This window comes from Protopterus annectens, chromosome 2.part2, assembly GCF_019279795.1.
Source record: "Protopterus annectens isolate FY-2018-M chromosome 2.part2, PAN1.0, whole genome shotgun sequence".
NCBI lineage: Eukaryota > Metazoa > Chordata > Ceratodontiformes > Protopteridae > Protopterus > Protopterus annectens.
The window spans coordinates 644,987,780-645,000,413 of record NC_056730.1 but is presented as its reverse complement, the minus strand read 5'-3'; the positions used below and the strand labels follow the sequence as shown (position 1 = coordinate 645,000,413).

At 35.9% G+C, this 12,634-nt stretch overlaps 1 protein-coding gene across 1 annotated transcript in view; it reads right to left on the bottom strand.

Annotated features, from left to right (window-relative positions):
• The window catches only part of ATP6V1B1 (ATPase H+ transporting V1 subunit B1), a 1,526,458-nt gene extending 1,514,758 nt beyond the window's left edge, over window positions 1–11,700 (bottom strand). The window contains exon 1 of the mRNA XM_044064065.1: window positions 11,388–11,700. Coding sequence (XP_043920000.1) covers window positions 11,388–11,508 — 121 coding nt within the window. The 5' untranslated portion in view covers window positions 11,509–11,700. The remainder of the gene's footprint in view (window positions 1–11,387) is intronic.
• Window positions 11,701–12,634: the final 934 nt, after the last annotated feature.

The window sequence follows — 12,634 nt, the reverse complement described above, 5'->3', positions numbered from 1 at the left end:
TACAGGCAGCCTACATCACTGCCTTACTATGTTTCCTTTGGCTGGTTCAAAAGAACAATAATTTTCCAAAACTGACCTTTTTGTGGGCTCCGACTTTACCCAGTTGATTTCTGAATCTAAATTGTGAAGAAGGAGATTCAAATTTCACTAAGGATGTTTTTCTGTGTTACTTAATGCCTCGTTTACTTTCTCTACTCATGGGCTGTGAAACTATATTGCTGTATGTCTCAGTGACAGTCCCTCCTCCCCATCTAAAAATACAAAGAAAGAACAAAATGTAACTTTTTTCAGACCTGGCTCTCAAAGCTCTCTACCTTCTGTCACCAAAATGTGGAACACTTAACTAACAACTTCAAATAGGAAGCTCATAGCATAGTTAATAACTGCATATTCATACTCACAAAAAGTTCTTTTCAGAAGTCAGAATGATTCAGTGCTATATTCCATAGATATCTGTTAAAAAATCTTAAACTATGAATGCATACTGGAGTATTTCAATACTCACAAAAAGTTCTTTTCAGAAGTCAGAATGATTCAGTGCTATATTCCATAGATATCTGTTAAAAAATCTTAAACTATGAATGCATACTGGAGTATTTCAATGTGGAACAGCAAGTAACAGAGAATTTTAAGATTCAAAATGGCGAACTGTCCTCAATGTAGTACACTTGAGAGTTACGCTAGCCCTGTTTAAGTCATGTATGATGTCAACCTCTAATAATGTACTTCTAACTTCTGCCAAAATCTGTAACAAGACTCCAACGTCACTTAATGAGAGTTTGCCTTAACTTATGTTAAAATTGATGCAAACTAAGTGAAATGCTGAAAAAAACAAAGCCTGATCACTGAATTGCAAAGTAGCAACAGCATGAGATAAAATGAAAAGAAGAAATACAGTCTTTGAGAGAAAGCCACATACAAACTAAATGCCAGGTGATTTTGTTCCCAGAGATATTTACTTTGATGTTATTAAACAGCATCTTATTTTTCCATCAGAATCTCCACTATTAGGTATTCTGCTGCCCATCAGGTTAAACACACTAGCACCACCCTTGTAACTATTCCACAATAAAAGATGTGACCTGTTATTAAATTCTTTAAATTATTATGAAACATTTAAAATTGGGCAGCAGCACACAGGATTAACTAATTTTAGGAGTTGTCAAAGGGCAGCTCCCTGTGGTTCAGGGTTTGATTCCCTCAGCTTTCATTTGCCTACTGTGTGATTTTGAGCAAGTCGCTTAACTGGACAGTGCTCTGGGGAAATTGGACTAAGCTCCTCAACAGTTCCAAGACTGCAAGACCAGCGGCCTTGTCAGAGCAGAAGCCTCCTATACCCAAGGTACAGGGTTTGATTCCTTCCACCTTCATTTGTTTGTTGTACGAGTCCAAGCATGTCATTTACCAAAACAGTGCTTGCAGGTCAGCCCTGAATAGGAGCAATTTGTCCGCTGGGCTTACCTGGTCAACAAATAAGTAATAAAAAAACACCTATGATCTAAGGCTCTGTAATTTCTCCTACTATCCCACCCATACACATTTGATCTCCATGTACTGAGCATCTAAATATTCTGCATTTTCCATACTGGTACACTGTAGCATAGTTGTAACGTTCCTTCCCCAGAAGTTAGAGTTCTACAATACTCATTTATAAAATAAATGATCAGTTCTGATGACTAATGTCAACTTTTGGTGTACTGAAATGGACAGCAGATATTTTAAACCATCTTAAACTAAGTAGAAATTATACAACATAAAGCTTCAGTGAAGTTTACATATGACAGACTTGCACAGAATGTCGGGATTTCTGTGTGGTCAGATTACACTACATAAACTGAAGTGTGATTTTTATCTGCACATACAAGCAGTTGTCTCAGCTAAGCCATGACAAGACATACTACCTAAGATGGTGTATAATTTAATATCCAAGTTTTGTCAGAAGAATTTGATAGCCTTTGATAACTAAGGCAGGTATCTTTTTTTTTTCTAGAACATTTACAATAGCTCTTCCCTGCTAGAACTGCCTTTGTAAAAAAAAACGGTCTCTGTGTATGAAAATTAAACTTCAGCAATGTTAGATGAGCTTTAAACAGTGCAGAAGTATCTTAACTCCCTTTAGTTTGAATAAAAACTATGCCTATCATTTTGCTGTGCCTCTGTCAAGCAGTGACACTGAAGTAATCCCTGGGGTATATCTGCAATCTCCCATCCAAACAACAAATCAAACTGTACTTCCAAAATCACTGGCTTTGCTCTTGTAATACTCCTGACTAACTTTTCTACACCCCTCTCCTGACCTTTAACCTCTCCTGTTGCTTTATATCTAGCATGTACCTTTCCTCTCACTTCAATTCACTCGTTGTTCTGACCTATTTTTCTTACCTTTCCCATATCCTCTTGTTAGTCTCTCTTTTTTCTCTCATCTCTTGACTACTATCTCATTCCTTTCCTCTCACATTACTTAATTCCTCCTCCTTCTCTTTCCATTCTTTTTTATTATTGTAGTAGGAGCCTTATGGTATAGCCTGTATGGAATGTATTAAGTAACCCTTGAAACTGTCCTATCTCTAGTCAGGACTTTTAATGATAATGTACCTTCTTTTTGTGAATTTGATTCGCCTAGTTTATTATTAGCAATTTGTACTCATTCTTGTTTTTACGATTGTTGTCTTACTTGTATTCTTTGTGTTTATTAAAAGTATGTCTCACTGTTATGTTCTATGTGGAGCTTTTCTCCCCGGGCCTCTACTGAAAATGGAGATATATCCAGCTAGACTAGCCCGGTTAACAAATGTAAAATAAATAAATAAAAAATAAAATAAAATCCATTGGTCAAGATTCCTCTTGAACAAGGCCAGAGAGGTGCTCTGCCTCACATGTACCGGGATTTTGTTCCACAGCATAGGGAGTCTCTGGGTGATGAATCTGTCCCTCCAGCACGTTCTATTTATAACCGTGTCAAGGTTTAAGTCTCCCGCCCTTGTGGTTCTGAGGGATCTAGATTTTTTGAGGTGAAGCATATTCATCAAATCTGGGTTTGACATGGCCTTATATGTCAGGCACAGGTCACCTCTGAGCAAGCGGTATGAGACTGAATAGAGCTTTATAAATGCCCTTGGGCAGATAGCCTAGTATGAACCTATGAACCTATGAACCTATGAACTAGGTAATGTTAATGTCCACCAAGAAATTCTGGTTATAAAACAGACACTCATTCTGTACCTGTTCAGCCTTAGAATGAGCTCTTGTTTTAGATCTGTTTTGAAGAAAAAAATCTGTGCATTACTTACACTAGCACACACCATGGGCAACTATACCTCAGTCATTACATTACCACAGAATGCTTTAAAATGCACTAAAATTTTTTCTCCAGGGAAGCAGCCACCACTTGTACCTCCCAATGTGGAAGCTCTGCTCGTACAACCCTGATCTCTAAATACATACTACCTTTATGGTTTCATCAACTCAGACAAAATGGGACTAAAATGTATTTATCTTTTCTTCAAGTATAAAATACCTTACAGTTAGTATACTGTGCTTCTCTGCTGTAGCTATATGGGACAGTGGGAAGTGGGAGAGTGCAGCTGGTAAACTCAGTGTCAGGCAGTATGAGTGCAGGATAAGTACATTTTTTGTTTTTTATTTAATTAAATATTACTTTAGTGAGACATTGCCTTATCTGTAATTACAGACTTAAGACTTCAAAATATAAATAAACCTAGGAAGTCAAATGCCATTAAGCAGCTTAGCTTGTACTAACTGATAATAATGGCTGGTTGTTTACATTATTCATATTTGACACTCCTAGTTTCAAACGTGAAACACCCTCAAACAGGATAGCCCATTCTGCACTGACTAGACGTATCAAGTGTTATATTTATGCAGGATGCGTAATCATAACTGCTGACTTGTTTTGACACTGCCCCAGATGAAATCTTCCACATAAAAATAGCAAATAAAGAAATACACCAGCAGTTACTAAAAGTCGGGCTCGAACAGAGACAGTAAGAATCAAAAAGAGGAGGAGTCTAACAACTACAGTCCGAAGCACACACTTTAATAAAAACAAAACATAATAAGGATAAGTGCTTTTGAGTTAACGAACTCTTCATCAGATCTATTAAAAACATGATAACAACAGCTATTCGAATGCATTGCTACCCGGTCAGTGACAGCACTCAACCCATGCTCCTTAGGAACAAATTAAAAATATATTCCATTAATCAAATAGGACTGGTCAAATAAAATGTTATAAACTAATCATAAAAATAGTAGTCAGCTTCATGGGTACAGTAGAACACAGGGATGTTCTAACGTCTTACAGCATGTGCAAGAAATCTGGACAAAGCCCAATAAAATGGGGGGACAAAGGCTCAAAAATAGGGACATACTTTAAATATTGCTTTTATAAACTTAGAAAGTTGCTAGAGTAACAGGGTTTGTTTTAACATACATTTTCTGAAGGATTTGAAGTCTGAAACTCAAATGTATGCCATCATTTAGTGACTTCAATCCTCAGATCATCCCAGTGATTTGCCAGAAAACCACAAGTTTTATGAGGAACAGATCAAAAATATGAGCCAAAACTCTGGACAGTTGAGAGGTATGTGTTGCAATTCAACAAGGACAATCTTAGGAATATCTATGCAAATTAATTAACTAAGCACACTTGTTTCAGAGTCATGCTTCACAGGCACATTATACGTCTGACTTATCTACACAAAACATAGCTAACACGCATAATGCCATTCTGTTGATACCAGACTGGGAGGTACAAGCGGTGGCTCCTATTTCCCTCTACTGTCCTTTTGATACAAAATAAGCTAGCCCTGATAGTTTATCACCCAGTGACTCTGGCTGGCCTTCACTGGTATATCCCACTGTTGTCTCAAACAGACCTATAGTTTTTAGACCAGCCAGAACTCCTACCACCAACAGCACAAGTGCCACAATGAGAAGCTATAGCTATTACCAGGCAGGCACGGTATTGTATATGTCTATCAATGGTCAGCCGTGAATCTCGAATATCAACCCTCATTAGTCCATTATAACTGTGTATATATCCTCTTGTGTGAATGAAGTACCTCAGGAAACTTTAGTCAGGATATGCCTTACCAAAGGTCTGCACAACACAGTGCAATGATAAGCATGGAAGTAGTACATCGATTATATACCTACAAAACTATATTTTTCTCTGCACATGGGCATAGATAGGCATATACTGTGCACACAATGGAATAATGTTTGTTAGAATAATTTAGTGCACACAATGGAATAATGTTTGTTAGAATAATTTAGTTACATTGTACAAAAAGATTTGCTAGAATTAGAATAATTTAGTTACATTGTACAAAAGGATTTGCTAGAACTGAAATAAAATAGTATATTTGCTACTGTTTTATTTTATTAAGTTATATATTGTATCATCTGTCGTGTTTTTTTTTTTCAGAATGCCTGGTATGACTGCTTTGTGTGTGTATGTGTGTATGCGTGTGTGCGTGTGTGTGTGTGTGTGTGTGTGTGTGTGTGTGTGTGTGTGTGTGTGTGTATGCCAATCATTTTAGTATTTATTTGTCTCAGTATTGAAAAGATTTTCTATCCAAAACATACAATGTATGAAGTAAAGAAGAGCTACAACTAGGGTGGAAGGGGTTAAAACCATACAATTCTATAAAACATGGCTATGCTCCTGGTGCTGAGCTACAGTTTGAAATCAGTGGAACAAAGTACCAATCTGTTATAAGGCACCAAATCCTTAGATGTAATGATGCATTTCTTTTTCAGAATTTCCTGCTGAGTCTAACATATTCCTTTATTAACAGATTAACTACCATTGCTGAGGAGTACCTGCAACAACATCAAACCTAACCAAACAGACCTCCTGCTAATTGGACTGAAATTAGTCATCTCTAAAGTACTAGCACATCAGTATATAAAGAAAAGCATTATCATACTATAAATACATTTGTCCCATACTTAACACTGGTTTACTACTGCATTTTCCTATTCAATGCATTTTTAATCAGCTATCAATTGCTACTGTTTATGTTTATTCCACACGCAAAGCACTAAGGTGTTTGAGTTCAGACAGGAAATGCATTACCAGCCTTTAAATGCCAGCAATGCACTGAAGACTGATCAGCATCTGACGATCGCACCCCTTAGTACTTTCCACCATGGGTGCCTGCCCCCTTTGCCCCTACTCTACACTACTGACACAGCAGCATGAAAGATCCAAGACACTGTAGAAGCTCTGGTAGTTGGGCATCTCTACAACTATTTCTTAATGACAGAAGACAAAATAAACGTTACAATTTTAGTCTATGGTACATTTCAGGATCCCATTCTGTGCTATTATGCCACTGACTTTCTGTAGCTGTGGTTTATAAAAAGCATTCCTTGTCCTTCTATCCTCCTAATGCCAAATGTGAAATTTCTGTGGCACAACATGGCTGTAAATCTGTAACATCAGTTTGACATCCAGATATCCAGTCCTTAGCACTTGCTGTGGTATTTAGGACAAGGAACTATACAACAATGCTATACAGTAATGCCACTTTTTTTATTTTATTTTTGCTCCCTTTGCCCCATTGTCTGTTAATCATCAGTACCTTCCCAGTCAATCGGTCCATCTGTTCCCCTTCACTGGGGCAAGGGTCAACCAGAGGTAGCCATTGGGAAATCAGAATCTAAACTAACTATATTAGTAGTAGTGACTATAGTAACAGAAAAAAAACAACTGGAACTGGGATCTTTAGAAAAGGATAGGAGCAAACCACACAGGAAAAAAAATGGGAATTGTGGGAACAATAAATACAGGGGATGAATGAGGTTTAAAAGAAGGCAGCACTTAAATGAGCTATTTAATGTTTGACTGAAAATGATTGGGTAGATTACATAAGTGATGCATAATGTTTGCAACTGGGAGTGTGTCAGTATGGTTTGTGATGTTTAATGCTTGCAACTAGGATAGTGTCAGTGTGGTTGGTTTTCATTTATATAAATGTACGATTGCCTACGTCATAAGTAATGGTTTAATAAAGATGTTTCTTGTTTAAAAAAAAAACAGATGGGGCTATCACTCAGACAGATAACAGGGGTGGCTTGAGACTTTTGCTGTTTTTGAGGTCCTATCTCTCACACACACTGAGCAAAATGCCAGGGAGAGAGGTGTAATGGATTGACTAGACAAGTAATTCCCTCTCTTCTGCAAGGGACATTTCCTCCAAGCAGCCTTGCCCCACTTCTCGAAGCATGAGTGTTAGTTGCTCTAGTCTCCATCAGAGAAATCACACCTCCTAGTGCCTCTATATGTGTGTGTGCGTGTATGTGTGTGTATGTATGTATATATATATATATATATATATATATATATATATATATAAAACCACACAGTGCCAAACAATGAAACAAATGAAGAATGTCAGGAATAAATAAATCCAAATTATGCGTTTCGTTCACTTTTAATGACTGTGAACTTCTTCAGAAATACAAAAAATGTAAAAACAATTGATTTAAATAACAATAATTAATGTCACATGAAAAAATAATCCAATCATAAACTAATGCCAATTTAACTTTGTAAATTAAACTATTTAAAATATATTAAATGTCACATAGAAACTGTTCACTTAAAAATACTTATACATAACTCATTCATCATTAATAAACACCAGCACTTGATTTTTTGATTAAAAGTAATGAGTTAAGGGTTATGAAATCTGACAAAGGGGGTACATTAGTCATAATGAAAACTGTAGATTACATTACAGCAATGAAAGTATTGCTGAGTGATGTTTCAAATTACAAAATTGTGACAAATGATGACATCATTAGAAGTTTTTCAAAACTGTATATAGTTTTATTTGATTTATTAAGTCAAAATAACATTACCTACCCAGATTATGATTTCATGTACACTGAATACCCTAGATTAGCCTGCATTTTTGGTATACATAAGTTACACAAGTTTGAGAATACATTACCATTTAGGCCCATTATTTCAGCACGCCAATCAAAGACAGAAACCATTTCCATCTGGTTAGACCACATTTTGAATCCTATAGTGCAAAAAATGAATTTTTATTTAAGAGATTCTTGGCACTTGTTAGAACTATTGAGTACGTTTCAAGTACAAGATCCTGATTTTCGTTTTGCGTCTTTGGATGTGGTCTCTTTGTACACAAGCATTGATCACATTAAGGGTGTAGAAATGATGAGAGAATATTTATCAAATCACACAGATTTAGACAACAATATGGTTAACACAGTGTGTGTTTTAATGGAGATGGTTTTGGATAATAATTTTTTCTCATTTGAAGGTGTACAATACAAACAAGTAGCAGGTGTTGCAATGGGTTCTAGGGTAGCACCCAGTTTCGCCAACTTAGTTATGGCTACTTGGGAGTTAGAAGTGTTCACATCAAATCCATTAGCAAAATATTCAATGTTTTATAGACGATACATTGATGATTTGTTTATTTTGTGGAAAGGTGACTTGGACAGCTTTTGTAGTTTTGTTGATAGTTTGAACAAGTCCACTGATTTTTTGCATTTTACTATAGGACAGTTTGGTAAAACCTTAGACTTCCTGGACATTCATTTAAGTTATGATGTAGAACATTCTTATTTTGAAAGTAGTATTTATAGAAAGTCTACATTTACCAATCAATATTTGCATTTCAATAGTTTGCATCCGACTTTTATGAAAAAAGGAGTGGTCAAGGGGCAATTTATTAGGTTAAGTCGACTAACTACTAATAATGAGAAGTTTAATGAAGAGGCTGTTAAGCTTAAAACTTTTTTCATTGACAGAGGCTACAGTGTACATTGGCTTCAAAAAATTATGGGAGAGGTAGTGTGTTTGAGAGACGCTAAGGCCACCCCTATTCTTAAGAAGTCCAAAGAAACACTTTTAGTCAGTCTAAAAGTTACTAATAATGAGATCAAAACTTTTCATTTAGCATTTCCTATTCCAATAACAAATGAAATGAAGATTATTAGAAACATCATTTCTGATAATTGGAAGGTTGTGTTGGGTAACTATGACTTAGCTAATATTATTGGTAAAGTTCCAGTTTTTACTTATAAGAAAACATCTAGTCTCAAATTTCTTTTAGAAAAGAGTTCTGGTAATAGTAATTTGATTAATCAATCATTATTGGGTACTTTCCCTTGTGGAAACTGCAAATATTGTAGGTTCATTTCAGGGACTAGTTCAGTTTTCTTTAAACATTTGAACAAAGAATTTTACAGCAGGGGACATTACACTTGTACAACAAAGAATGTCGTGTACGTTGCTATATGTAATTCCTGTGAACAATTTTATATAGGAAAAACTATTAGAACCCTTCATAAAAGAATTTATGAGCATTTGTTTGCTATCAAAAACAAGGACTTTAAAAATGCCCTGGCCAAACATGCAGATGTATGTTCAGACTTCAAGAAATTTACTTTTTCGGTTTTAGAAAAAGTAAATGATCATTTATTCAGTGGAAACTACAAAGTAAAATTAGAATGTAGGGAAGCTCTGTGGCAAGTTATGCTAGGAGTGGATGAGTTTCCAGGCTTAAATGAAGCCATTAACATTAAATGTTTCCTGCAAGCACAAAGGTTTTAGTGTTAGAGAAAATTAATAATAACATATTTTCTAAATCTGGTGTTTATTAATGATGAATGAGTTATGTATAAGTATTTTTAAGTGAATAGTTTCTATGTGACATAATATATTTTAAATAGTTTAATTTATAAAGTTAAATTGGTATTAGTTTATGATTGGATTATTTTTTCATGTGACATCAATTATTGTTATTTAAATCAATTGCTTTTACATTTTTTGTATTTCTGAGGAAGTTCACAGTCATTAAAAGTGAACGAAACGCGTAATTTGGATTTATTTATTCCTGACATTCTTCATTTGTTTCATTGTTTGGCACTGTGTGGTTTTATGAAGTTTTTGGTCGTTTTACATTCATATATATATATATGTGTGTGTGTGTGTGTGTGTGTGTGTGTGTGTGTGTGTGTGTGTGTGTGTGTGTGTGTGTGTGTGTGTGTGTGTGTGTGTGTGCACCCCCACTATAATTCCAAGGAAGGTGAGTAAGGCACACTCATCACTCCTCCCCCTCCCTGCTTGGCTCCTTCAGTGCTATGTCTACTAAATCGATCCCTGGGCCATCTGGGCCACAGTCAGATCTCCATCCCTCTGCATCACAGAAACAGGCTACTAATGTCACTTTAAAACCATTTATAAAAAAATATTTATCAATGTTACATAAATCAAATGTATAGAGCTACATTCTCTATATGAATACATGGCATCCACTATCCTTGACTTTACAATGTGTACTACCTGTGTCTTTATACTAAAATTGTTTTTTAAGAAATGTTCAAATTCCTAAAGAAATTGTATCATGATTAGTGCAGCTTTTTTTCTAAAAGTGGATTAAACCAAATAAAAAAATGCCAGACTTATTTTAATGAGCATGACCCTTCTCTTCACAGAGTGCATAAGACAACCTGCCTTGCTGTGCAAATGAATCTCATCTGACAGAATGCCACTCAGCTCCCTGTAATGTGATATCCACAAGACAAAATGCATTGCCTTTTCAGGATCAGAGCTGTGATCTGTCATTTTGTTGTCTCACCATATCCCTTACCTTAACACTCTCCAAAGCCCAAGTACAAAGCAAAGTCATTGACAGATGGGTCTGGCTTAGGTACCCATCAACTAGTCTCGTAAAATGCTTTCATATACTACATTTATAACCCATTCAAAAAGGTATGTATGCATAATACCTGCTTTTCACTAAAATTCCACAAAGCATGCCTGCCATTCACTGTTTAACATTGTTTGGTTAATGTGTTCTGGCAAAATTATTCAAAAGCTCAAACAAATGCACAAGTGAGCTGTTGCAAAGAATGTTGTAGATATCAGTCCTCACAATGTAAAGACTGAAAGCAATACCAGCCTATTACCTCAGTAATTCAATCAGTTTACATCAGAAACTTAGAGAATGGAATCTACTTAATTAATTCACTATTCACTTTTGTTGCCGATGCAGCCATATCTTTAGGCAGAATATGTAACAGAGCTTTAGAAACTTTTAACATAAAATCTCTTCTATACAGACTTACAAAAGAAAACTGAATATGGAACTAGCTAATGATTTGGAAGTACAGAGAAAGTGCCAAGAACCACGAAATCTGTAAACAAAAAGTTCTGTGCTAGTAGATTCTTCATGGAGTTCTGCAGCTAATGAATCTAGGAACTTTGTATATAAAATTGACCATGCTGTATTACACAGATACACACACACACACACACACACATACACACACACACACACACACACACATACAATACTCAACTAAATGGATGTGCTTACTGAGTCTGGGTTGCATAATGTAGTCCCTGGTTACAGCCAGAGTGTGCTCCTTTGCAGCTGCTATGTTGTTCTCAAACTGCTGATGGTGTCCATGTAGTCTTGTTTCCACTTTAGTTGCCATTTTTTCAAATCAGATCTGCTCCCTTCTACTTTGTGTCTTAGTCTGTTTCCTTTCCCTGCTTTCTTCTCCTTGTTAAACACTGTTTCTCTCTCTCTCTCTCTCTCTCTCTCTCTCTCTCTCTCTCTGTCTCTCTCTGTGCTTTCACAATGGCTTCTTTTTAGTCTCCATATGCTTGTTAAAATCTAGAGCAATCTGCCTTTCACTGGCCAAAGTCATAGATCTTTATCACAACCTGAATGATGTAGGAGTTGTTCTGTTGCTCCATAAATACCTGCTTTGTTTACTGTAATGTTACTGTAATGTTGGATAAAACCAAAACAAGCCATCTTATTGCACTAGCCAGAAAAGAGGTCCAAATTACATCACTTTTGGATTTTATGGTGTTATTTCATTAAGATGATTCAGGGTGCATTTTTGGGGGGGAAATTCATATTTGTTCATCTTTGACTGAGTCACATGGAGCTGATGAAACAGTGGTATTATAAACTGCAGCTGTCAACGAAAGTTATCATTGATCCAAATTTTATATGAAGGAGGTTTAATGCCTGAGAAATATTCAGGCTTGTTCCATTCATCATAGTTCTGTTCCTTTTTTTGTACATATTTTATTCCTAGAAGATTTACTGACGCAGTTGGATATGGCATCACAATGGGTCCTTTGCAGAATAAGGACTGCTCTACAACCACCTTAATTAGATCAAAACCTTACCAAATATCACTGAAATACATCTCTGAACTGGAAGACCACTTGTATACAACATATGCCAGACAATGCCGCATTATATGCAGATACCTCTAGGACAATATGATAGATACTGGTGGTAAAATTCTATCCATTAGTTAACTATAACCAAGCCACACCAGGCAAGAGCATTGTTTCACCTGGCCCTTGAGAAACACTTAAGATGCACATTTTCTACAGTCATAACAAGTAGCGAGTCTAGACCCTCACTTCAAAATAAACGGAATGGCACTTTCTCATTAAATACCAATCAGATATGGACCCTTTGTAGCATTCATAGCATTTCATTTTGAATCACAGAAAGCAGAGTTGTGAAAGTAAACTTAACATAAGATGTTCGAATGATCACTGCTACAGTAGCCTAAGCTATATTGGTTATATCCT